General features: G+C 55.6%; 1 protein-coding gene and 1 pseudogene across 2 annotated transcripts; one reads left to right on the plus strand and one right to left on the minus strand.

Moving 5' to 3' along the window:
• Nucleotides 1-953: 953 nt before the first annotated feature.
• Nucleotides 954-11716, minus strand: LOC116238535 (GTPase IMAP family member 4-like; annotated as a pseudogene). The gene is made up of 3 exons (XR_016467947.1): nucleotides 5418-11716; nucleotides 5094-5143; nucleotides 954-4852 (listed from the first exon to the last, which is right to left on the minus strand). The product of XR_016467947.1 is annotated as a GTPase IMAP family member 4-like (transcript).
• Nucleotides 11717-11770: 54 nt separating this feature from the next.
• Nucleotides 11771-26850, plus strand: PTPN23 (protein tyrosine phosphatase non-receptor type 23). Its single transcript, XM_031608269.2, is given in 26 exon segments — nucleotides 11771-11961; nucleotides 14627-14701; nucleotides 15372-15499; nucleotides 16090-16166; nucleotides 16811-16860; nucleotides 17274-17405; nucleotides 17872-17952; nucleotides 18385-18516; nucleotides 18631-18678; nucleotides 18988-19044; nucleotides 19658-19716; nucleotides 19956-20035; nucleotides 20268-20382; nucleotides 20591-20656; nucleotides 20969-21114; nucleotides 21329-21652; nucleotides 21778-21932; nucleotides 22068-22219; nucleotides 22414-22593; nucleotides 22801-23599; nucleotides 23602-24975; nucleotides 25085-25269; nucleotides 25490-25594; nucleotides 25715-25853; nucleotides 25939-26049; nucleotides 26123-26850. Coding segments are annotated over 26 exon segments (5394 nt in total). The 5' UTR covers nucleotides 11771-11877; the 3' UTR covers nucleotides 26663-26850.
• The last annotated feature ends 36 nt before the right edge of the window (nucleotides 26851-26886 follow it).

The raw sequence follows: 26886 nt of genomic DNA on the forward strand, positions 1-26886 counted from the left end.
TAGGCCTGTCTTCCTGCCCCAGATGGCTCCAATATGGGGTCAGCAGGGCTGGTGTAACGCAGGGCCCGAAGCAGCAGCCCCGGGGCACAGAGCAGAAGGCCTCCAAGGGGCCCTTCTGGTCGGGACTTTCAGTGTACCCCATTCAGATCTGGGAAAGGGTCAGGAAGATGGTCCTTCCCAAGAAGAACCAGCCTGTTCTTGCTGCGGAACAGCCTTCGAATGGGCCCTGTTGGCTAGGCCTTTCTTCCTGCCCCAGATGGCTGCAATATGGGGTCAGCAGGGCTGGCGTAACTCAGGGCCCGAAGCAGCAGCCCTTGCGCACCGAGCTGAAGGCCCCCAGTTTGCCCTACCCTCTGGACCTCCTTTGGGACTACCTGGACCAATCGGGGAAAACCTGGCTCCTCACTTATGGCCTGACAGATGTCTGCCTTGTCTGCCTGCTGACGATTGCCCGCAGCCTCTGGGGAAAAGTAAGAAGAACTTGGCAACAGGTGAGTGAGTGAGGCGCATCGCACAGGAAGGGGGCTGCTGGTGGGGAGCAGGGAACCACAGACACCTTGTCCGTGAAGGCTTCCAAGGAAAGCAGACCCCAGAAAGTCCATCACCTGCCCCAAAGGGACTCGCTCATTCGCAGGTCTGACACCCGCTGGGAGCCCCCTGTGCAACGCGGGGCTTGGAGGTGCTGTGAGCCCCACGTGCTGCACTGAGCGGTCCTGTGAGGCTGGCCTGCCTCCAGAGGAAGCCGAGCCCTGCGGGATAATTCTCTGCAAAACGAGCCTGCTTCCCCTTCTCTCTGCTCATGCTGTGTTCCCTTCCAGGCAACGGGACGAATGGACTCAGCTTCCACGCAAAGAGACTGCCCGCAAAGGGACACCAGAAATTATCAGAACCAGATCTGGCAGATGCAGGCCCAGCTATTGGTAATGGAGAAGCACCTGATGATCCTCGAGAAGAAGTACCAGCATTTAAGGCAGGAGTACTTTGCAAGGAAGCTGAGCTGCACCTCATCCAGTTCCAGCCCGTTTGCCACTTCACACAGTGCACCAGCTGCTTCCATAAGGCACAACCTGGAAAACTTCAAGCAGCTTTAAAACGAACAATGTGATGAACAAATGATTGGAATACGTCTGTTACATGCCATCTTATGTCATTCACACGGATGTATCAATAAATAAAGACCTTCAGATTGCATAAAATCTCTGAGGAGAATGTATGTCAGGTGTCTCAAAGACAGAATGTTGCAGTAGGAATTAGTGGGTGGGAGAAACAGGAATATAATGCATCTGATAGCAAATGTCTAGGCCTTCACAGTGGTTACACAAGGTGTATGTCACAGCCCAAATGCTTCAGAAGCATCAGTGGCAGGGCTCCAGCAGCCTGCCACTGCAGCCTGCATGCACTACCAGTCTAGCAGCGTTCAACAGAAGTCACCGTGCAGCCAAGACATTTCCTGTTTTGTTTAGTTGCTTATCTGCACCACCAACTCCGGTGTCCCTGAGATAGGAACCTCTGTAACTGGAGGGGACAGGTGCTCCAAACGTTACGTATGTGACAACAGCTGACTATCTTGGTATCAGTCGTGAACTCTGCTGTCATGGTTTTGTGATTTTGGGGATTCAGTATTCCACATCATAACATCTTGTAGTGCACAGGTAATTAAAGAGTTAATACTCCAGTTCTGCGGACTGATACCTGGATCTCAGGGATACCTGGGTCTCAGAAGAGAAGAACAACCTATCCCAGGGGACCTTTTGTGTGTGAGGTGAACGTGATAAGTCACGGGAGGAAGGAAGTCACGGGATCTTGCTCTCTCTCACTGCTGCCTGGCAGAGGGTGTGGGTGTGCTTCCGAGCCGTGTGTCTTCAGTTCAAAGTAGGCTTTTCTGTTCTGGAAAACTCTCTCTTTCTCTCTCCTATTTCGTTTGATTTTTTAGTCTCAATTTCAATTAGATTGAATTCTATTGTGTTACCTTGCATTCTGATATCAGAGTTAGTAAAATAAGTTTTCCTCTATAGATCATAGCCGCTGTTCTGTTTTCTTTTTCCTTCCTTTCACCCAGCTCCCATCTCCGTACTCCTTTTCCCTTTTCCTTCCCGTTTTTGGGGGCCCCAGCTCCAGTAAGAAATACTACATCACGTATTGCCTTGTGGCGTTACCTGTGTGACCACGGGGAAGACATGAGGAAGTGGCATGACCAAGCTACTCCTGTTCTATGAGCACGGGTGAGAGAATTACAAAGCAGATCAACCACTTTGCCCACCATACCTTAGATATTGATAGACCTGGATCAGGTCCCCTCTCAGTCTTCTCAAGGCTAAACAGACCCTGTTCACTCAGCCTTTCTTCATAGGGGAGATGCTCCAGGCCCTTCACCATCTTTGTGGCTCTCCGCTGGACTCTTTCCAAGAGATCCCTGTCTTTTTTGTACTGAGGAGCCCAGAACTGGACACAGTACTCCAGATGAGGCCTTACCAGGGCAGAGTAGAGGGGGAGGGTCACCTCCCTCGACCTGCTGGCCACGCTCTTTTTAATGCACCCCCGAAAGCCATTGGCCGTTTTGGCCACAAGGGCACACTGCTGGCTCATGGCCAACCTGTCGTCCACCAGGACACCCAGGTCCCTCTCCGCAGAGCTCCTCTCCAGCAGGTCATCCCCCAACCTGTACTGGTGCATGCAATTATTCCTCCCTTGGTGCAAGACTCTACACTTGCTTTTGTTAAACCTCATCTGGTTTCTTTCTGCCCAGCTCTCCAGCCTGTCCAGGTCTCACTGAATGGCAGCACAGCCTTCGGGTGTGTCAGCCAATCCTCCTAACTTTGTATCATCAGCAAACTTGCTGAGGGTGGCCACTATCCCCTCATCAAGGTATTGATGAAGATGTTGAGCAAGACCGGACTGCTCTTTTCAGCAGTGTGCGGAGACAGGACAAGGGGAAATGGCCAGAAGCTGGAGCACAGGAAGTTCCGCACCAATGTGCGCAAGAACTTCTTTACGGTGAGGTGACGGAGCACTGGAACAGGCTGCCCAGGGAGGTGGTGGAGTCTCCTTCTCTGGAGATATTCAAGACCCGCCTGGACGCCTACCTGTGCGACCTGGTGTAGGGAGCCTGCTTTGGCAGGGGGTTGGACTCGATGATCTCTGGAGGTCCCTTCCAACCCCTATGATTCTGTGATTCTGTGATTCTGTGATACCCTGTGGAGTAGTGCTCTTTATTGAAGCAACAGATGACAGATTCTCTTGAATTGCCAGTGATAGCTACACAGTCTGCAGAGGAGAAACAATTATCAAGGATGTGAGTAAAGCAGGCAACTGTGAGCGCGTTGAACTATGGTATAACTCTATAGTTTCCTGAGGGAAGCAGTAGGTGTAACCGAGCAAATCTTACATGACAGGAATTTGTATGCAGGGAGAAGAGAGCTGAGCCCATCAGCTGGTCCTGGAAGTCAGCGTTGATCTTCCAACTTGTCTGCAATTGTATCTTCCCCAAAATTCCTTCTCAGTTGAGCTATTCTTATACTATTTCCTTACTGTCAGGTGGAGTGGTACTAATCTTAGCTCTCTCTGTTGCAACTGTGTGACAGAAATTTGAGAAGCTGCCAGCTCGGGATGACTGCTATGCCGTTTCTCAGTTCCACGGTAGCACCAAGCTCCCATCCCTGCAATCCTGTCACAGAGCCGGGATGCAGAGTTTTACACCTCACTCCACCTTTTGTGCTGGACCTCTTGTACCTGGCCTATAAAGCTCCTCTGGTGCTGCTAACAATCTACATTTTGCAGGTCTTAATGCTGCTTGACGGACCATCATGGAACAGACTCTTTGCATATTCACTTCATTCCACCTCGGAGGTTCGTTCAATCCTATTCTTCTTTTAAGAGGCAAATATCCCAGTAGGTTACTCTCAATAAATACTCCACATAATCCATCCCATCAGTACAGTCACTCAAGCTTCTCCATATTGGAAAAAATTGCAATCTTTTCTCGGAATTAGAGCTCAAGGGAGTCATGGGCTGTGAGATGATTAGCTCATAGTCATAGTATTTAGCAGGATAGTGTTATTAGTTCTGAGCAAGGCCTTGGGCATAAGGCCAGTCCATTGCAGAATGCTGAGGGCAGGAAGGAGCACACTGCTACACCTGCATCACACTGCAGAGGCAGCAGGAATGCCACAACAAATGAGACGTCTGCTCTTTGACCAAACCCCTGATTACTGGGTACAATAAAAATGTGAAAAAAAGTTTTCTATGGCTTTATCCTGCATTTCTTGTGTGTAACACGGACCATCACCATTCTCCTCTACCATGGCATCTATCATGTCGATGAGCTCTGCAACCTGCTGATCCCTCGCCTCTCCTGTGGCTTTGTTGTTGAAAGCGATGTACCGATTTCTGTACTTTGCTGCCAAACCTCTGAGGAATTAGCTACCTTGTATAAAATTTATCACATCTCCTGGATCCGTCAGCTCATCTGCTCGGGTGAATAACAGGATTGTATACCTCTCTCCTTCAGTATGGAAAATTCTGGACAGCCACTCAATGACTTGCTCTACATCTTTACTGATTTGACCCAGCCGCATCACCAGGATGATGGCATGGACACCTTCATTCATGCATCTAAGACCATTCTTAATCTTATCTGCTGTTCTTCTACTGATATCCATACTGTCAAAAACAACAGGAGTGTCGATAACAAGAATTTTTCTACCACGAAAGCTGCCTTCCTGAACTTCGGACACTTGGGTTGCCTCGTCGAATGAACAGCCAGATTTAAATTTGTTCTCTCCAAGGATGGTGTTCCCTGTCGCACTCTTCCCACTCCCCATCTTGCCCACCAGCAAGATTCTGCGAGTGAATCCTGGGGGAACAAGCAGAGAAGTGTGTGAGCGTTGTGGCAGAGCTGCCCGGGGCCACAAGGAAAGGTGTCCCTGAGCCACCGCTGTGCCCTGCGGGGACGGGACGGGGCACGGGCTGGAGCCGGCTGCCAGCAGGCACACAGGGCTCGCTCGGCCCCATCCGCCCTCAGCCTCGCTCTGTGAGCTCTCAGAGTGGGGAGATGGGAGGCAGCTCAGGATACACACGACAACGGAGACACTCACCTGTGCTGTGACGTCCTGCCATTGGGAGAGCACTCACTCACACGGGGAGCCTGGAAGGAGGGAGATTTTAAGTGGGAACGGTACAAACCTCCCCTGCTAATAAAGGTGATACAGATGATCTCTGGGGACTCAGGTCAGTCCCACAGCCGTGTGAGCATGGAGAAAGCCAAACGGCATCAAAATTACCCATCTCCATTGACTTTGTCTTTGGAAAGAGATATTGGCTGACTCTCATTCATGGAAATCATAACCCACTCAATGAAAGCAGGTTCTGCATCCTTGGAATCTCTTCCAGTAGTGGCAGCAGAGCTGCAGGCAACTCACCGAAGCAGCGCTGCGCTGTGTCCCCAGGTCTGACTGCTGCACTTGTGCTGTTCCTGCTCTCCTCCTGCACAGCAGTGCCGGGGCTGGAACCGCTGTGCAGCTCAGCAGCGCTTTTAGAGGCAGCGTCAGGAGGAGGGCAGTGCTGCCATCGTACCTCAGCGCTGCTCCACAATTGGCCACACCTGAGCTGTCCCACCGTGGGGACACCGCCCACTGTGCCAAAGCCACATCCAGCCTGGACTTGGGCACTGCCAGGGATGGGGCATCAGCAGATCTTCTGGGAATTTTGATTTGCAGCCTCATTACCCCTGCCCTATTTACTTTGGAGCCTTTGTCCTATTGGTACACTCTCAGTTAAAGGAAGCATTGCTGTGCTGTGCAGTGCTGCAGCCCTGGCACAAGGATCCAGAGGCTGTGGGTTGTCCTCCTTGGGACACAAGGGTCTGTAAGGCCATGAGGAGCTGCAGGGCCATGAGCCCTCCCTTCAGCCTCCTCTGCTCTAGGCACAACAACCCCAGGGCCCTCAGCTTTCCTCACACTCATTGCCCTGCAGACCCTTCTCCATCTCCACAGCCCTCCTTCAGATGCTCTCTAACAGCTCCATGTCCTTCTCACACAGCGGTACCCAACCTACACCCCATGCTCGAGGTCAGGCTGCAGCACAAAGCAGAGGGAACGGTTCCTTCCCTCACCAGCACTGCTGGGCCTGCTGCACCCCAGGGGATGGGGCCCTTTTGGCTGCAGGGCATACTCATGGCTCATATCCACTGGGCTGTCCCAGAGCCCCCAGAGCCCTTCTGTGGGGCTGCCATCCAGCCTCCCTCCCCCAGTCTGTATGTATACCCAGGGCATCCCCATCCCAAGTGCAGAATGCAGCTCTTGCTCTTCTTCCCCTCCATGAGGTCGGGCATTGCCTGGCCTTTAAGGTTCAGGGTCTCTCTGCAAGGCCTCTCCAGGGTCTCACACATGACAGAATCATCAGCTCGTCGCAGTGTAGTTTCATTTCCCATAAGTGTGCTCCATTCCAAGCAGTGCAGATAACGCATCTAAGAGCAAAGGCTGCTCTTAGTGCAGCTCCCCTTCCCACATCCCCACCATCCTCCAGAGCAGCCTGCATGCCCACAGCCACGTGCACCAGCCCTCCACATCCCATTCCCTGGAGGCACGGCCAGCACTGGGCCTCGTCCTGACTGCATCGTGTGTGCGACCACCTCCTGCCAGCACTGCTCAGCACAGCACAGAACCCTCGCTTCTCCAGTGGCTGTGTTGCTGAAAGCGATGTACCAATTTCCACACTTTGCTGCCAGCTCCTTGAGGATTGGGCTCCATTCTGTGAAACCCTTCAGATCTTCTGGATGCTCCAGCTATTCTGGTCAGGTGAATAACAGGACTGTGTTCTTGTCTGCTTTAGTAAATCGAAAATCTTGGTCAGCCACTCAGCCATTTCCCACTCTTCCCTAGTGATTTGGCCCAGGTGCATCACCAGGAAGATGGCATGGACACCTTTGCAGAGGAACTGAAGGGTATACTTAATCTTTTCAGCTTATTTCAGGTTGGCTCCTCTTGTGTCAACAAGGCCTGGAGTGTCCTCGGCTGTGAGCAGTGGGAAGCAGCCCCAGCACCCCGAGCCACAGCCTGCACTTTCGATACTGCACTGCCTGGAGCTGAGAGCATTTACGGGAAATGCCTCTTTGTGGGACCTTTGGACCACGGCTCACAGTCTGTACTGGGATGGCATCACGGTGGTAGCACTGCTGCCAGGGCACGGCCTGCCCAGGGTGGGAGCATGGAGCATCTCTGCGCTCCTCCTGGGTAGCTTGAGAATGGTGGGATCACGGAATGTCCTTAGTTGGAAGGGACCTCTGGCTCTATGTTGGACAAGTCTAACCCAAACTCTATGTCTGAGAGCAGTGTCTCCGCACTCTTTGAGCTCTGGAAGCTTGGTGGGGCTCATGTCCATGGGAGGACAAGAGGAGTGAGCAGGATCCCATCAGGTGAGGCGTTTTTGAGAATCACAGAGGAGGTCACCCCTCCAGGAGCTGGGACATAGTGCCTCAACACTGATTTATTGGAAATGAAGAGGATGAGGCAGAGATGTACATGCTGTTGCATGGCTATGGCCTTTGGGAGATCAGGGAGACATGGTGGGGTGTCTTCCATGGTGCTGTTTGGGGCACAGCTCCTCAGGAAAAACATGGAGGAGAGTTTACATGAATGAGCGGCTGCAGTGCATGGAGCTCTGCCTCGGGATTGCTGAGGACCCAACCAAAAGTTAATCAGTTGGGAATAATGAGAGAATTGGGAAAAAGAACATTATAATGGGCACCCGCTACAGGCAGACACGTTGGAAGAACGAGCACATGCTGCCCTCTACCAACGGACAAGAGCAGCATCACATTCCCAAATGTGCTCATGAGGGAGCTCACCCACCCCTGCATTTCTTGTAGAGACACCACAGCATGCCGTAAGCAATCCAAGAGGTTCCTGGAGTTGATGAGTACTTCTTCCTCCAAGTGACAGAGCCAACAAGGATTGGTGCTCTGATGGATGCTCACCAGCAAGCAGGGACTTGTGGGGAGCAGGAAAGTCAAAGGCAGCCTTGGCTGCAGTGACCATGGGCTGGTGGAGAGCAGGGAGGAGGGTGAAAAGCAAGTCTTGGACTCCAGGAAAGCAGAACTTTGCCTCTTTGAGGAGCTGCTTGGAAGAGTCCTCAGGGTTAAAGCTCTGGTGGGAAGGGGGATGCAAGAAAGCTGGTTAATGTTCAAGGCTAACATGCTCCAAGCTGCAGCACAATGCAGCCCAGTGAAGAAAAGGTCAGGCAAAAATGCCAGGAGGCTTGAATGGATGAGCAAGGAACCCCTGGCCAAACACAGAAGGATGCCTACAAAGCATGGCAACAAGGACAGGTAACCAGGGAGGAACATGGAGACACAGGGAGGGAGAAAGGAAAGCTAAAGCCCTAATGGAATTTAATCTGGATGGGAATGTAAAGAATGAAAGGAAGGGCTACTATTAGTGCAGTGATGACAACGGATGACAAGGGAAGATGTTACTCCTGAATGAGACACGGGTCCTGGTCTTACAGGCAAAGGAAAAAGGCCGGGGCTTTTGACTTGGTCTTGAGTAGCAAGACTGGTCTACAGAAATTCCAGGTCCCAGGAACAAGGGAGGAAGGCTGGAGCAAGGAAAATGTACCTTTGGAGGAGGAGGGTCAGGTCACAGAATACTTGAGCAAACCAGATATACATAAATCCATGGGTCCTGAGAAGATGCAGCCTGAGTGTCGAGGGAGCTGGCCGATGCCATTGCAGGGCCACTCTCCATAATCTTTGCTCGGTTGTGGCAACTGGGAGAAGTTTCTAAAGACCGGAGGAACACACATGACATAGCTATCTTCATACAGGGCAAGAAGCAGGACATGGGAAAATACTGGCCAGCAGGACCCAGGGAGATACAGAAAACCAGCTTTGCATCCGTTAGGGGAAAGGCAACGGCACATCTCATCCTGGAAATCCTTTCAGGCACATGATGGAGAAGATCATCAGATAGACAGATAGACATGGATTCACCAAGGGGAAGTCATGCCTGACCAACCTGATAAGCTTCTGGAATGAAATCACCAGCCAGATGGATGAGGTGCAAGCAATGGACATTGTATTCCTGGACTTCAATAAGACTTCTGTCTCCTGTAAAATTCTCCTAGAGAAGCTGTTTAAGTATGGGTAGGATGCGCAGACAATGAACAACTGGACTCAGAGGGTGGGGATCAGAGGAACCAAGTCTGGTTGGAAGCCAGGAGCTGGCTATGAACCCAGGGATCACCACTGGCTGCAGTCCCATTCAATATTTTCATGTGTTGGGTTTATACAGCCAAGTTCAGGTAGACTAGATGACCATCAATAAATTTTCCCAAGAAAAACACACATTTGAAATATAAATAAGTTCAGAGGAAAGAGAATTGGATAGTGTGTGATAACAAGGTTCTGATTCAGGTGGCAGAAGTAGAAACTGAGCATCAGTTTCCTCACTGAGCATTTCTGCTACAGCAGGGCACTGTGGGCTCACATCCACTGGGATGACCCAAAGTCCCCAGAGCCCTTCTGTGGGTCTGCCATCCAGCCTCTGTTTCTTTACATATACCCAGGAGCCCCACCCCAGGTGCTCTTGCTCCTGTTCACCTCCATTAAGTTGGGCATTGCCTGGCACCTGGCTCAGGGTCTCTCTGCAAGGCCTCTCCACCCCTGACAGAGTCAGCAGCTCATGGCAGGGCAGTGTTATCCACAGCCTTCCTTACTGCACCTTAGTGACAATTTCCAGTGATGAAGAGAACACTGAAGAGAATCAGCCCTGACATGGAGCCCTGTGGAACCCCCATGACTGCCACCAGCACAGTGCACACCTGTCCCAGATCCTGAAGCCCAGGTCTTCACCCACAGCACTGTGTACGTGTGTAGCTGTGTGCTGAATGTTTTATCCTGACAATTCTTCCAGGAATATGCTGCCCGTTCTGCTGCTGCCTCCGAGCTGCAGATTGCCCACATCACCTGCACACATGCCAGGTGAGGCCAAAGGTTCCACAAACATTTCCCGTAAGTGTGCTCCATTCCAAGCAGTGCAGATAACGCATCTAAGAGCAAAGGCTGCTGGAGAACCTCAGCTCTCGCACCAAGGGCAGCTCCCCTTCCCACATCCCCACCATCCTCCAGAACAGCCTGCATGCCCACAGCCACATGCACCAGCCCTTCACATCCCATCCCCCGGAGGCACAGCTGGCACAGGGACCACATACACAGGCAAGTTTAGGTAGTTTAGGGAGCCATCGATAGATTTGCCAAGAAATACACATATTTTAAAAATAAATGTGCTTAGAGGAAAGTCAATTGGATAGTGTGTGTGATAGAAAGGGTCTGATTCAGTTGGCAGAAGTGGAAATTGAGCATCAGTTTCCTCACTGAGCACTGCTGCTATGGCAGCTTCAAAAGCTGCTCACCAAAGTATTATCGTGTTGTGGCCAATGTAATCCTCACATTGTTCTTTATTATAACCTTCCTGTTTCTCAAAAAACGTCTTGAAGTAAGGTCCAAAGAGAAACACATGTTTCTGGGGGAAGGGCAATAGGGGAATGGACCACAGCTGCTGCAAAGGCATCCAAACCCATCGTGGTACCACAGCAAACAGCCTTGTTCTTCGAATCATAGAATGGCCTGGGTTGCAAAGGAGCACAGTGCTCATCCAGTTCCAACCCCCTGCTGTGTGCAGGTCGCCAACCAGCAGCCCAGGCTGCCCAGAGCCACATCCAGCCTGGCCTTGAATGCCTGCAGGGATGGGGCATCCACAGCCTCCTTGGGCAACCTGTTCCAGTGCCTCACCACCCTCTGGCTGAAAAACTTCCTCCACATATCCAACCTAAACCTCCCCTGTCTCAGAATGCAAAAACAACATTCCTTTCCTACATAGGCACCCTTGGGGCTGTCATTAGGGCATCACAGCAGCCACAGAAGGTGTCCCACAGGCCTTGGGGGTAGTCTTTTATTTTATCCTTTTTTTTTTTTTTTTTTTTTTTAACTGACTATTTTTTGTGATTTGAGGCTTTCTTAAGCTGTTCTGTGAGCTCTGAGGAAAGTTTGAGGTCTGTATGGGGGTACTTAGCTAATTTCCTAATTAAGCACTTATCTGCCCACTCTCTGCGCTAGATATTGAGGAAATTGATCTGGCATATATTATATTTATATTTATATTCCATATTTATATATTTAGGCAGTGAATATTGGCACTTCAGTACTTCTGCTTTATGCAGAAGAGGAAGAAGCTTTCTGGAAGCTGTGTGTAAACGCATGCTACCTCACCGTGACAACACAAGAGTAGCTGGTGTGTTATGAAGAAGAGAATCATAGTATAACCTGGGTTGGAAGGGAGCCATAAGGATCAACAATTTGGTATGACTTATACTGAAACAAATATGTGTGGATCCATGTGTGGCACAGGAATGGTTGTGAATGCGACAGCTTGCTCAGGGAGGATGCAAAGCACTGCAGCCCTATAAAAGGACACTCAGCCCCAGCTCAGCTGAGGGAGGCAGAAACCATCCGGAAACAAGGAGGGCTCGAGGTGCGAAGCTGCGTCTGCTGGGCCTAGCAGGCAGGCCAGGCCGCAGCCTTGAGTAGGCCCAGGGCGTTGCCATAGGAACCGCCCCGCGTTGCCAAGAGGTGGAGCGTCGTCAAGGCAACCGTCACTTCCGCCAATCCGCGAGCGAGGCGTCGTCATCGCAACAACGCTCCCCGCCCCCCCGGGGAAGCGGGGCGTCGCCATGGAAACTACGCCAGGCACGCGCAGGGGGGCGGGGCGTCTCATCGGACCGGAAGAGGAAACTGGCCCCGCCCCGGCACGGCCGGGCTGGAGGACTCTGCTTCCCGTGAGTCCCTGCGCTCGCTTCCGGCGGGGCGGCGGCGGCTGGGCCGGGATGGAGGCCGTGCCCCGCATGCCCATGATCTGGCTGGATCTCAAGGAGGCCGGGGAGTTCGCTTTCAACGCCGCTGTTAAGAAGGTGGGGGTCAGGGCCTGCGTGAGGCGAGGCCCCTTCCGGGAGCGATCCCGGGGCACCGTGTGGGGCCTGCGGGGCCTGTGGGGGGAGGCTGACGGCCACTGGGGGATCTGTGGGGTGTCTGTGGAGCTGGGAGGAGGCTAGGGGCCTGTGAGGGAGAGGAGCGCTGGGGCTCTGTGAAGGCTGTGGGGAGGCCGTGTGGGCTCAGGGCCTGGCAGAGGTCCTGGGCTGTCCCTAGGGCTGCGGTAGGTGTGGGGCTGGGAGGGGTTTGTGGGGCTCTGTGGGTCGGGTCACCTTATCCTGGCTGTACTCAGCATGGTGTGGGGTGTTGGGCTGGAAGTGAGGCTGCTGGCATGTCCCAGCCCTGTCACCCGAGGGCTTTGTGCCCACTTTGGGACTCTCCAGGGCTTTCATCACTGGGGCAGTGGGTAATCGTTGCAGGTGCTTGGGGGCAGAGTTTGGAGTGTGAGGAAGCTTTAGTGCTTCTTCAAGCCCTGCATTACCCAGTAGGAGCCAGAGCTATGGGGTGAGTTGGCAGCTCTGTCCCTGCAGCACGTGACCAGCTCCCAGCACCATGTTCTTCCTCAGACCCGACCTTCTCCAGCATTGCACTGGTGGTTCATAACCGTGGTGAGCACTGGTGTCATCAAGAAGCGTGTGTCAGAAGCCCAGTGCTGCGTGCAGATGAATTTCTCCTCATCTCTCTCTGTTGTTGGGGATTTTGGGGAGAGGAGGACGCTCAGGAAGAGTGTGCTGGTGCTATCATTTCTGACAGCCCTACTGCTGGCAAAGCTCTGTTACCCCGATGTGCAGCAGTAAGGATTGAGGGAAGCTACGAGTATGGCAGAGTTATAGTGACCTTCAAAAGGAGCTGCCCAGCACCCATCAGGAGTTGAAACGAGAAGTGGGTTTGTGCTCATGTGTGCTTCTGTTGCTAGTGAGAGGCTTCTTCATCCTACAGCGGAGGGGCTGCAAGGCACAGCGTGGGACAGCCAGAACTGGAGTTCTGTCCTGGGATAGAAACATGCAGGGATAATAGCCAATAGGTGGACTGAGAGCCAACAATGGGCTGAGGGCTGCTGCCCTGTGTCGAGGTCAACCCAAACCATTCCTGTTCATCCCCTGCCCATGGGATGTGTATTTTCCTCTGAGGGAGCAATGTGGCATTTGCCCTGATGGAAAAGAATGATATTTGCCAACCTTGGAGCTGAGATGTGAAAGATTAGCAGGCATCTGTTGTGCCCGCAAAGGACATCATGTTCAATGTGTTCCCTGTCCAAAGCAAAACATGGAGGGAGGAAAAGTTCCTGCAGACCCCAGCTTGGTGCCCTGGCTATCACTCTGACTTTAGGGAAGCTGAGCCTCTCTCCCTTTGAACTTGTTTGAGCTGTGCTTTGGGCACTCCTTCCCCACCTTCTTCTGAACGTGTTTTTAGGCCTTTGTGATGTTTGCTTCTCTAAAAGCTCTTGCCTGTTCTTTAAAATTTCTGACTGAAAAGAGTGATGTTATGGTGAGCGTGCACCCTCACCTGCAGCATGAGTGGGCTGTCCTGGCAGAGCTGTCACCTCTGTCCTTCAGTTTGTTTTTATGAAGTGGAGGGAGATTCAGGACTTAATTATCAGCTATGAACAAGAAGCCCCACCTCCAGCTGGCACTTTGCAGTGCCACCTATGGAGGGAAACCACGATTTACAACCTTGTTGATTTACAAATTCATTTATTTACGTGCATGGACAGAGGTGTTTCTGTGCCACCACCTGCTTGCCTGTTGAATTTTGGGATGTGGATACAGAGGAGTGGGGTGGGAGGGGACACAGGGTGACACTGGGAGTGGCCTCATCACCATGCAGCTGAGTCATGCCCCACAGCCCTGGGCATTGTGCAGCTCTGGCCCGGCTGAGAGTTTTGTGTATGGATTTATTTTTATATTTTATTTATTGCATGGTGGGAGATTTAGATCTACTTCAGTGGCAAGCAGGCTAGCAGTGCTTCAGACATACCCAAACTGCCTTAACCTGGCAGATAAGTGCTCAGAGGATTGCAGTATACAAAGCCACAAGAGCTCTCTTCAGTCTGGAAGTGCCAAGCTTGCCAAAAGTGTAACCCAAAAGAATCATAACTGGTTTGGGTTGGAAGGAACCCTCCAGCCTAGCCAGACCCAACCCCTCCCATGGGTAGGGGCACCTCCAATCCAATCTGGCCCTGGGCACTGCAGAGCTGGGGCACCCACAGCTGCTCTGGGCTGCCTGTGCTGTTGTGTTACTAAATCCACCCTGCTGTAGTTTAAGGCCATTACTGTTGTCTTACCTCTGTGCTCCTGACAAAGAGTCCCTCCCCAGCTTTCCTGTATCCCCTTTGGACTGACACTGAGCCACCTCACCCTTGGGTGCTCAGCATAGGCTTTTCCTTAATGCAAATGAGTTAGGCACAGATGAGTATAAAATGTGAATCCTCCCCAATAGTGCCTTCCCCACTCCTGGCAGAACCCTGGGCAGGAGTACATCCTTCTCACCATCCCCAGGCTGCCCTCTGAGCAAATTCCATGGGAAAGTGCCTGTCAGAAACAACACAGAGAATTCTTGCAGGCCCTGCCTGATCCGGGGCGGGCAGTGGTTGTGGGTATTGCTCTCAGATGGGGTCAGGTTCTACCTGTTCTTTCTCCCTTCCAGTTTGTCCTGAAGAACTATGGGGAGAACCCAGAGAACTACAATGAGGAGCTGCGGAAGCTGGAGGTGCTCCGGCAGGTAAGTCAGCACTGCTGGCCTCAGCATCACCGAATGGCATTGCTTTAGCAGCCAGGCTGTGTCCTGCACTTCTGAGATGATTTGGGCTCCCTGAGAGCTTGAGGAGATTGGATGTTAGGGCTCTGTAGTTTGATAGCCACAGCCCCACTGAGAGCCTCCAAAAAAAAGGATGGTGAGAGGCACACAGGACTGAGGCAGAGCTGTTGGCCTGGCAGCCAGAGGGCTTTGTGCGTGTACAAGTGCTGGCAGGGCAGCCTGTCTTTTCCTTCAGGAGTAAAGGAACAGCTCTAACAGCCCTGCAGGCTGCAGACACCCCCCACTGCATCCGATCAGGGGCATGAGACGTTTCCAGTTGCTCTCAAATTCCTCCTTTTTATTGTTTCACTCTGTGACAGGGAGAACACAGGTTCTTCCTTCTTGATCTCATTGCTCTGGATCCATAAATTGGTTCCATAATGCATAATTTGGGGGCAGACAGACATCTTTTTCTCAGTGTGCTTATCATGGGGGTGCCAACAAATGTGTGAGCCCAGCTGTCCCCTGCCAGAAGGCACCTGCTCCCATCTGCACACCTTGCTGCAAGCCAAGATGGGCACTGCGCCCTTTGCCATCACAGCCAGTGTGCTGCCCAGCCCTGGGCAGATTATTCCTCTTTCTCTGTCTCTCCCAGAGTGCCGTCAACGTGCCCAGGGACTTCGAGGGCTGCAGCACACTGAGGAAATACTTTGGCCAGCTCCACTACCTGCAAAGCCGGATCCCCATGGGCGCCGAGCAGGAGGCTGCAGTCCCCATTGCATGGTGAGGTGCTGCTGTGCTGGGGTAGGGGAGAAGGAGCTTCCTCTTCATGCCTTTGTAGGGCACAGTTTTCCTGTACGTTCAAGGCTGGGGCATTAAGGATGGGAGAATTGGGAGCTGCAAGTGACTGCTGCACTTTGTGAAATAAAGAGGTTGCCCCAAACCAGAATAGCTGCCCCTTCATCACTTTGCATGTCCTTTACAGATATCTGATACATTCCACCCTGCACTGCACCTCTCCCCTTAATCTATGTGGAAGACTCTTCTGGCACAGTGCCCTACGTGCCTCCAGTTTGGTGTACTAGAGAGGCCCCTGGGGTTGGAGGCTGGTGGGGAGAATCTGTCTCCCAGAACCTGTGGAAGGGCAGTGCAATCATTGGTCTCTTTGTGATGGCACTTTTAGGCCAGCTTCCCTTGCTGCTGAAATACAGCTGTGTCAGGCACAGGGGCTCCTGGGAGCCCTGTGGGAAATGGCATCCTGCCCTGGGAAGCTGGCAGGAAGGCTGAGCTGAGACAGTGGCTGGCTCCATGGAGATGCAAGACAGAGCCTGTAGCTCCACGTATAGTTGGTGAACAGCCTTTTTTCTTTGCAGGACAGAGATCTTTTCAGGCAAGACGGTGACTCATGAGGACATCAAGTATGAGCAGGCTTGCATCCTGTACAATCTGGGTGAGTCCTGGGAGACCAGCTGCCCTGCTGGTCCACCCTTCATTTCACTGGGCATGAGGGATATCCCTCCTCTCTGCCCTGCCTTCAGTCTGTTTCCTCCTTGGAGCAGCCAGGCAGAAGCACAGGAAGCTGACTTTGAGTTTTTCCAGAAACTTCTTTCCCTTTCCTCTTTATCTGAGAGCACCCCAGCTGTGCACTGCCCTGCACCTGAGTCACAGCTGGGCTGCAGGTTCCATGGCTGCAGGAAGAAGGCTCTTTGTAGCACAGTGAGAACCCAGTCAGACTTTGTCTGTGTCATGCAGCATCCCTCATAATATGTTTAAAAACACAAATGCAACACTTGTTGCCCTCTTGCTCTCCTGCCTTGGATTTTTTTGTGGACCAAAGGAAAGGTCACACTCATTCCAGAGACGCTGTCAGTGCAGCTGAAGTTACTCACATCCCTGTGACTGGGGCTGCTCCTTGCATTGCAGACTGCTTTCTGTTCAGTAACGCACAGAGCAAAGGGCTTTAGTGAAACCTACTCAGATCTGTGCTTCACTGGCAAGGGACACCCAGCTTCTGGCTTTGGCACTGCATGTGGGGCTGCGTGGGAGCTGACCAGCTGCAAATCACTTCACTGAGCTGTGCTCCTCTTTCTTCAGGTGCACTGCACTCCATGCTGGGCGCCATGGACAAGAGAGTGTCTGAGGAGGTAACAGTCCCTGCTTTTCAGTGTGGGTTGTTAAAAGCATCAATGTCAGACACCAGCTCTGGATGTCTTCTGTTTTCTCAGCACATAGGATTGGGAGGGGAGAGATCTCACACAGGATTTGGCCACAATTTTGTGCATGCATAGCCTGCATTAAAAACACCATTAAATGCACTGAGAGCTTCCTAGATTGAAGCTGGCCCTAAGAGCTTGTGGCAGGCTGTGGCAGCTGCTTTTGGGAGTCTCAAGGGAGGCACGATCAGCACAGGAAACATCTAAACCCTGCTGAGCTGGATTTTATCACCCTAACCATTGGTGTGAAGGGAGGATGCTGCCTCTCCAGTCTTCCACAACCTCCTCGCATCCACTGGCTTGGCTTTTGTGCGTGCATGACACATGTTCTCCTGTCTGCTCAGGGCATGAAGGTTTCGTGCACCCATTTCCAGTGTGCTGCTGGTGCCTTTACCTACCTGCGGGACCACTTCCCCCACTCCTACAGTGTAGACATGAGCCACCAGATCCTCAACCTCAACATCAACCTCATGCTGGTAGGAAGTGGGCTCTTGGGCAGTGGGGAAGTGGGAATGGCTCCTTGCATGCCCTGGGGCAGCTGCTGTGTAACTGGAAGCGGGGTTGGGAGGAAGCAGTGCGTGGTGTCAGCCCAGAGGTTTCCCTGAGCACTGCTCCTAAGAGCAGGGATATGAAAGATAGAATCATTAAGGTTGAAAAAGACTCTAAGATAACCAAGCCCAACCATCAAACCATCCCCAACATGTCCCTAAGTGCCACATCTCCAAGGACAGGGACTCCACCTCTTCCAGTGCCTGACTACTCTTTCAGAGAAATTGTAAAGAAGAGCTCTGTGCCACACTGCTGGGCCCATGGGCTGTTGGGGACATCTTTTTGGACTGTGTCAGCAGTGCTGTGCTGGCTTGTCAAGAAAGGGACTGCTACCAGTGAGTCCAGGAGGGTTTCTTGTTCAGGAAAACTCAGGCTTCCTTCTTACTTTGGCAGGGTCAGGCACAGGAGTGTCTGCTAGAGAAGTCCATGCTGGACAACAGGAAGAGTTTCCTCGTGGCCCGGATCAGCGCTCAGGTGAGGCACTAGAGGATCTCTGTGCTGAATGCTTGCTGTTTCCATAAGCACCTGCTGTAAGCAAACAGCCTCGCTCTCTCTGTGCATGGCAGTGGTGCTTGGCATGAAGAACTTGGAGGGGTTTGTCCAGACCCTGTACAGCATCAGTGCAGCCACACAGGGCTGCTATCACAGCAAGCTAGGAGTGCAGTCAGCTCCTCAAAGCAGAAGGACAGCAAATTTCCATGAAGAAAACTGTATTTTTAACCCACCCTCTGGGAAAAGCTTAGCACAGGGATGTCTCTGGCTCTGACCCAAAATGCATCAATAAGATGCCCCCCAACTTCTTGCTGTGCTGGCCGAGTGATCTCATTGAATCCTTTCCATTGTTGCTTTCCTTTCAAACTGGGATCTGTCTGTGGAGTTTTCAAATGCCCATTCTGCTCCCCACAGGTGGTGGATTACTACAAAGAGGCCTGCCGGGCCTTGGAGAACTCGGAGACAGCCTCACTGCTGGGAAAGATCCAGAAGGACTGGAAGAAGCTGGTTCAAATGAAGATCTACTATTTTGCTGCTGTGGCCCATGTAAGTGGGAAGAGTGGCACCGGTCTGCAATGTGAGACCAGCCCTTGATTTGCTTGCCAGAAAGTTTTCTGTCATTGGAAGGATCCCTAACACTGTTGCTGTGTTTTGTTCCAGCTGCACATGGGAAAACAGGCTGAAGAGCAGCAGAAGTTTGGGGAAAGGGTAAGTGTGGCTGTGTCGACCCGTGCTGCCTGGATTGAGGTCCTGCCCTCATTTGAGTCCTGGATTGAGTCCTGGGAGGGACTGTCATGCTAATGATGGGGTATCTGCATTAAGAGTTTATTAAGAGTGCTGGTGCTCTGTGGGCCTGTTTTGGTGCCACACAGGTGTTCTTAGCAAACCCTATTACACTGAACAAGGCTGCTTGTTGGGATTGGCTGGTGGTGCTCCCATGCAAGGAGTAGGCACGTAATTCTGGGCCAACTCTGGTGCTTTTAACGTATTTGGGGCTAATTCCTCTTCTCTCTGCAGGTAATCTACTTCCAGAGTGCACTGGATAAACTCAATGAAGCTATCAAGCTGGCAAAGGTACATTCCTTCTTTCTCTGGTAGCAGTAACCAGATTGTAAAACCCTCAGTCTGTCACTGCTTTGTGGAAGCACCCTTGGGCATGATTCTTTCACATCCCTGCTCTGGGAGCAGTGCTCAGGGAAACCTCTGGGGCTGACACCAGGCACTGCTGTCCACTCCTGAGGAAAGGGACAGAGTGACACAAGGGACTTTTGCTTTGCTGGTGTGAGTCTGGAGTGCAGTGTCTTGAAATGGGGACTGAGTCACACAGGGTACTGGTGTAGGGCGAGGGAGGTGAGGGCTGGGCCCTGGTAGGCAGTGCAGTATTAAAGATGAGAGTTGGTGGTGCCAATGTAAAAGCTTTTTTTGCCCATTGACTGGAGTGGCAGACATTATGGTTTCCCAGAGCATCAGCATTCCCCTCTAGGACATCCATCAGCCCTCTCCAAGGCTCTGTTACCTTCCAGCAGCCCCACAGGGAGGGCGCAGTGATGAGGAGATGGCTGGTGGTGCTGCTGCTCCCAGGGCACACTCTGACTGTACCTGCAGCTCACACAGCTGCAATCAGCCACTGGGGCAGCAGTACCCTACCCTTGCCTGTGCTAACTTGCTTTTATTGTCACTTGTGCAGGGACAGCCAGAAACTGTCCAGGAAGCCCTGAGATTCACCATGGATGTGATCGGTGGCAAGTGAGTGTGCTCAGGCTGCCCCAGCCATAACTGTCCTGCTTTTCTATAGGCCACAAACACCTCATAGCCTGAGCAGCTAGTGAGGAGCCTCAGTATGGCAGTGACCTGTGTCCCCCCGTGCTGCCTGAGGCTCTTGGCTCTTCCCAGAACTATTCCAGGAGGGGCAGAACCTGACTCCATGGGAAGCATGCTCAGGAAGCCAGGGGTGATGTGTGCTTCTCATCACTTCTTGTTTCTAGGTACAACTCAGCTAAAAAAGACAACGACTTCATCTACCATGAAGCTGTGCCTGCCTTGGACACTCTGCAGTCTGTGAAAGGTAAGGATGGGCAGTGCCCCCTCCTGTGAGCTGCTAAGGGGGGGAGGGGGGACACGCACAGGGATGCATGGTGGATCTGTGGAGATGCAGGAAACCTCTGGAGCAGTGGGGCTTTGCGCTGAGATGCCCTCCTCTGTGTGGAATCTGCTAGGAATGAGGCTTTGACTTTGGAACAGAGGAGTTTTCCTGGTGGAGGCTGGAGACCCACATGTGCTTTGTGTTTGAACTGTAGGTGCTCCACTGGTGAAAGCCCTCCCTGTCAACCCCACAGACCCTGCTGTCACTGGCCCTGATATCTTTGCCAAGCTGGTGCCCATGGCTGCCCACGAGGCTTCTTCACTGTACAGGTGTGTCCCAGGACAACCACGGAGCTGCGTGCAGATCTCCAGGACTGAGCTCACAAACAGCCTGTGTCCCTAGGGAGTCCTCATGTCCTTTTGCTTTAGGGGGGGCTGGGCTGCAGCTCATCTCCAGAGGTCCCTTCCAACCCCTATGATTCTGTTACTGTTTCCTGAGTCTCACAGCAGCACTCAGGGATTTTTCTCTTTGTTGTAGTGAGGAGAAGGCCAAACTGCTGAGAGACGTAATGGCAAAGATTGAAGCCAAGAACGAAGTGCTGGAGTACGTGTGAGCTGTACCTGAATGGGGCCCTGGCCTCTCCCCCTGCTCCAGACCCGGGTGTAGGGCAGTGAGCTGGGCATGGGGTGTCTGCTGATGGGAACAGACACCTCTGAGCTCTTGGCCCTTTGCTCTCGGGCTGAGCACAGTCTGTCCCAGTTTGCCCAGCTCTGGGCAGTGACCAATTCCCAGATTCACCCTGCAGCTTTGCTTTGCTCTGGGGGACAACTCCTCAGGGCCATGCCCTGAAGTGGCTGTGGTGTGGGATGGGGATGCTGGGGGTGGTCAGGTGCTATCACTTCTTTCCACCTGTAGCCAGTTCATGGACTCCATGCAGCTGGACCCTGAGACAGTAGACAACCTGGACATGTACAGCCACATCCCCCCCATCCTGATGGAGAAGTGTGCTGCGCTCAGTGTGCGTCCCGACACCGTCAAGAACCTCGTCCAGTCCATGCAGGGTGAGCTCACTGGGACCAGCAAGGGGCTGGGATTGTCTGTTTTCCCCCTGGCTGCAGCTGGGGAATCTCTTATCACCATTTTCTTGCCTGTATAAATTCCTTACCCCTAAAGCATCCTTCCCGTTGGCTGTTTGTGGTAGGTGACGGTGTCCTGCCTGCAGCAGAGGGGTTTGCCCCTCCTGGGCACAAACCAGCCTCTGTGTTGCTTTTCCAGTGCTCTCTGGGGTGTTCACTGACGTGGAGGCCTCGCTGAAGGAGATCCGAGACCTGCTTGAGGAGGATGAGGCACAGGAGCGAAAGCTGCAGGAGCTACTGGGGAAGGGCTCAGTGCCACAGGGCTCCCCGCCACCACCATCCTCCACAGGGCTGGCTGAGGTCAGCAAGGAGTGCTCCAAGTACATGGAGGTACACGAGAAGGCCAGCTTCACCAACACAGAGCTGCACAAAGCCATGAACCTGCACATTGGCAACCTCCGCCTGCTCAGCGGGCCGCTGGAACAGGTCCGGGCTGCGCTGCCCTCACCCACGCTGAGCGAAGGTGAGAACCATACTGCTGACCCACCCCACATCCCACCCCCTGCAGCTCCCTCCCTTTGCTTTGGGTTTGGGCTGGGGTCGCTTCATGGGCTCCACCGCAGCCGCTCAGCATTCTCTATCCCCCAGATGACAAACAGGTGCTGCAAAACCTGAAGAAAATCCTGGGCAAGGTGCAGGAGATGAGGGACCAGCGGATGTCCCTGGAGCAGCAGCTGCGTGAGATGATTCAGAAGGACGATATCACCACCTCACTGGTCACCACTGATCGCTCTGAGATGAAGGTGGGTGCCCCCAGCCCTTCCTTGTGCCATGTACCCCAGTATGGGCTGCAGTGAGAGCTCTGCTCCATCCCAACCTTGAGCCCCTTGGGAGGCAGTGTGCCTGCTGGCCCCTCAGATCCTTCCCTCTCCGGGCAGAAACTCTTTGAGGAGCAGCTGAAGAAGTATGACCAGATCAAGGTATACCTGGAGCAGAATCTGGCTGCACAGGAGAACATCCTGAAGGCCCTGACAGATGCCAATGTCAAATACGCAGCTGTGCGCAAGGCCCTGGCAGAGGTGGAGCACAAGTGAGTAGGGGCACAGGGACATTGTGGGTCTTGGTGTATGGAAACAGCCCTCACCCACGCCAAACAGGGGCTGCCTGTGGGGCTGGAGGCTCTGGTGGCTGTTGGTGCTGCACACTGAGGCTACCCAGTGTGGGGTACATGAGGGCAGCCCAGCTCTCTGTGTGCATGCACACACCTCTGTCCCACATCCCCAGGTGGAACACCACTGTTCAGACCTTGGTGGCCTCCTACGAAGCCTATGAGGACCTGATGAAGAAATCCCAGGAGGGGAAAGACTTCTACACCGACTTGGAGGGGAAAGCTGCGAAGCTGCTGGAGAAGGCGCGAGCAGCATGCCAGGCTGCTGAAGCCAACAGGCAGCAGATCTTGGAGAAGTAGGTGGTGCTGGGGCTGGAGGGAATGCAGTGGGACAGCCAGGGAAGGAGAGAAGCACGTTGGGCTGCAGTGTGGTGGCTCTGGCTTTGGTGCCACAGCCCTATGAGCTCTCCTCACCCCAAGAGGCAGTGCCATCACCCTGATGGGTGGAGATGGGGGATTCTCAGGATGAGCTGCCCGTGTTAATACCTACTCCCTCCTGGCAGGGAAATGAAGAAGCACCCACCCCCTCGTCCCACAGCCCCCAAACCCTCCTTGCAGAAGAAGCCATTGGAGCTGGAAGCCGAGGGGCCAGAGGTGGGCGACCTCCCCTCGCTGGGCTCCCTGGCCTTGGCCGACCTGCCCGAGGACCTGCGCAGCCTCCCCCCCGATGTCCTGGCCGCACATCTGGCCCGCCTGCCGCCCGCCACGCTGGCCGCACTCGCTCTCGACCCCGCTCTGCCTGCGGGGCTGCGGCCCCCCGGCCCCGACCTCTTCGCCCCCAGGCTGGCGAGCGCACCGCTGCAGCCCGGCCAGCCCTTCGCCCCGCCGCGCTTCCCCGCCCTCCCCGGGCATTACGGGCTGCCGCCGGCGCCCGCTGCCGGCCCGGCTCCCTTTCCCCACGTCTCCGGAGCTCCGGTTCTGCCGCCGCAGCTCCTGCAACCCTCCGCCCCCCAGGCGAGCGGGCCGCCCCCCAGCTCAGCCCCTTCCTCTGCCCCTCAGCTCTTCCCGGCCGCTTCCCTGCTGCGGGGTGCGGTGCAGCCCGGGGCGGCGTTGGCGCAGCCCGGTTACGCGGTGCCCCACCTGCTTCCCCCGCGCTCATCCCCGCAGCACGGCCCCGCCGCGGCTCCCGCTGCCTCCTACGGCCTGGGCCAACCGGGGCTGCCCCCGCCCGGCCCCGTCAGACCCCCGGCCGTGGGTCCGACCCCCGTGGCTGTCCCCGAGCAAAGCCCGGCCGCCCGCCCGGCCACCACCACCGTGGACAGCGTGCAGGCGCCCATCTCCAGCTGCGCGGTCCCTCCGCGGCTCCCCGGGCCGGCGGTGCCCCCCGGGGGGGCTTCGTAGCCCCGCAGCGCCCGGGCGGCCCCGCCGCCTCCTTCCCCCCCTATGCCCAGACGGGGCTGCAGCCGCCATTCGGGCACTCGGCTCCGTTCCCTCCGGCGCAGCCCCCCGCCGCCTTCCCTCCCCCCGCGGACATCCCGGTTCGCCCCCAGGCCGTCGCTGCCCCGCAGCCGTTCCCTCCCTCAGCAGCCGCTCCCTTCCTCCCTCCGGCCCGCCCGCAGGTCTCGCTGCCCTTTCAGCCCCCGGCCCGGCCCCCGTTGCCCCACCAGACCCCTTTTGCCCAGCAGCCCTTCTCCGGCCCCGTAGGGCAGCTGCCTCCCGGGCAGCCCCCGCTGCGGCCCCAGCTCTACCCGCTGCCCCCCGGGCAGGACAAACTGCCTCCCCCCGGGCTCCCCCCGCACGGCGGGTCCATCCCGTTCGGCTCGGCGGTGCCCGGACAGAGCGGCCCTATGGCGCAGCCCATACACGGCGCTCTGCAGCCCGTGCCCGGCGGCTCCCCGGCTCTGCCCTTCTGTCCCAGCCCCGCTCCGTGCCACCCCGCCGCCCCCATGAGACCCCCGCAGCCCTCCCCCGCCCCATCTCCTGGCCCCGTCCTCAGCCACGTTCAGGGCCCCGTGGTGGTGCAGTGCCCTCTCGTCCCCTCCCCGGCCCCGTCCCCGCAGCCTCCCGTGCAGCCTTCGCCGTTGGTGCCCGGCGCGGTGCCTCACAGACCCCCGCCGTCGCTGACCCCCGCGCCGGGCACAGCCGAGACCGCCTTCCAGCGCCAGAGCTCCTCCACCGACGACCTCCTGTCCTCCAGCCCCGAGAGCCAACACGGCGGCTCCAAGGCGGCCGTGGGGCAACCCCTATTGCAGCCCACCAAGGCGGACGCCAAGGAGGGTCAGAAGCCCAAAGCGGTGCAGCTGATCGAGAACGATCCCTACGAGAAACCCGAGCGCGTTTTGCGGCTGCGGGCTGAGCTGGAGCGCTTCCGAGCGCTGCTGCAGCGCCTGGAGCAGACGGAGCCCGGCGGTACCGCGGAGCTGGACGCGCTCTGGAAGGAGCTGCAGGACGCCCAGGAGCGCGACGCCCGGCAGCTCTCCATCGCCATCGCCCGCTGCTATTCCATGAAGAACCGACACCAGGACATCATGCCCTACGACAGGAACCGCGTGGTGCTCCGCTCGGGCAAAGACGACTACATCAACGCCAGCAGGGTGGAGGATCTGTCCCCGTACTGCCCAACCATCATCGCCACGCAGGCGCCGCTGCTCGGCACCGCCGCCGACTTTTGGCTCATGATCTACGAGCAGAAAGTGTCCGTGGTTGTCATGCTCGTGTCGGAGCAGGAGCTGGAGAAGGTAGGGCTGCTCCATGGTGGAGTGGAGAGCTGTCCCTGCACTGCTCGATACACGGACGGAGGGGGACCTCAGGGCACTCCTGACCTTTTTCCCCATCTCCTCCCCACAGCAAAAGGTGCTGCGGTATTTCCCGACGGAGCGGGGCCAGCCGGTGGTGCAGGGTCCCATCACTCTCGTCCTCAGCAGCGTGAAGGCGGCCCCGACCCACGTGGAGCGGATGATAACGCTGCAGTATCGCGATCAGAGCCTGAAGCGCACCGTCATCCATCTGCAGTTCACCTCCTGGCCAGAGCTGTATGGCAAAGGGCTTCGGGGGGCCCGGGGGAGGGGCATGGAAGGGACGGGGGTCCCGCTTTGTAGCAGGGAGGGCGGGAGCTGCTGCAGCCTCCAACTGCTCCTTCCCATCGGAGGAGCTCCAGCGTGGGGAGACTGCGTGGGGCAGCCCTGACCGGAGAGTGGGTGGGGGGTGTTGAGTTGGGGTCCCCACCGCGCACTGAGCGTCCCTTCCCCGCAGGGGTCTGCCCGACAGCAAGGCGAGCCTGCTGCGCTTCATCCAGGACGTGCACGGCCACTACCTGCACCAGCGCCCGCTGCACACCCCCATCGTCGTGCACTGCAGGTGAGCGGCGCTGCGGGCTCGGCCCGACTCGGGGGCGCTTGGTGGGAGCTTCGGGCGGGGGGATCCATTTGGTGCCGTCCCGGTTTTGTGCCCTCCGACCGCAGTTTCGTATCCCCGCAGCTCCGGCGTGGGCCGCACCGGCGCGTTCTGCCTGCTGTACGCTGCCGTGCAGGAGGTGGAGGCGGGGAACGGCATCCCTGAGCTGGCGCAGCTGGTGAGACGCATGCGGCAGCAGCGCAAACACATGCTGCAGGAAAAGGTACCGGGCGGCTGGGCTGGGGGCGGGGGGTAAGGGGGGCGTATCCCGGTACTGTGCTCACTGTGCTCCCACCTTCCTCTTGCAGCTGCACCTGAAGTTCTGCTACGAGGCCGTCCTGCAGCACGCCGAGCAGCTGCTGCACCGCCACGGGGTGGGCGCCCCAGTCATCCCCAAAGCCAACAGCGCGTCCCCAAAGGTGGGTGTGGGGGCTTTAGGAGGGGGGCGGTGCGGGTGGCACAGCGCCGAGGCTGACGGAGCCTCTCCCGCAGCTCTACTTCCAGCAGGACCCGCAGGATCTGGTGCTGGGCGGCGATGTGCCCATCAGCTCCATCCAGGCCACCATCGCCAAGCTGAGCATCAAAGCTCCAGGCGGGGGGGAGGGAGGGGTGGGCTGGGGGCCGGAGGTCGCCCCTGTGCCCAACGCTGCCGCCGTGGAGGCTGTGCCACTGCTGCCTGACGCTGTGACGGACGGAGGGACGGGGACGGACGGAGTGACGGCTGCGGATGGTGTCTGTGCACCCAACCCTGAGCCGGTGCCAGAGCCGCCGGGTGTCGCCGAGAGCAGCAACCACGTGGAGGAGGTCCCACCGCCAACCCCCGCTGCCCCCCCGGCGCCCACCTCCTCACTGGAGCTCCTCGCCTCGCTCACACCCGAGGCTTTCACGTTGGACGCGTCGCTGAAGGGCAAACAGCGCATGAACAAACAGAACTTCCTGCAGGCGCAGACGGGCGAAGGGCTGCGGGCACCCCGGCCCAGCGATGACCCGCTCAGCATGCTCGACCCCCTCTGGACACTCAACAAGAGCTGAGGGGTGGCTCAGCCCACCCCCCCAGCAGCACTACAGCCCCCAGCTCTGTGGGGCACGGTGGGGCACGGCCTCCCCCCACCCTCTGCTTTGTGCAGCGTCACACGGGCGCTCAGCGCGGCCTTTCACTCTGAGCAGAACTGACTTTTTCAGCTCTTTGCTACTAAAATAAAAGAGAGTTTGATCTGGCACTGAAGCGCTTCTCCCGCTTGGGCTTTGGCCACAGC

The sequence above is a fragment of the Phasianus colchicus genome, chromosome 6, assembly GCF_987193195.1.
Source record: "Phasianus colchicus chromosome 6, bPhaCol1.hap1.1, whole genome shotgun sequence".
Classification (NCBI taxonomy): Eukaryota; Metazoa; Chordata; class Aves; order Galliformes; family Phasianidae; genus Phasianus; species Phasianus colchicus.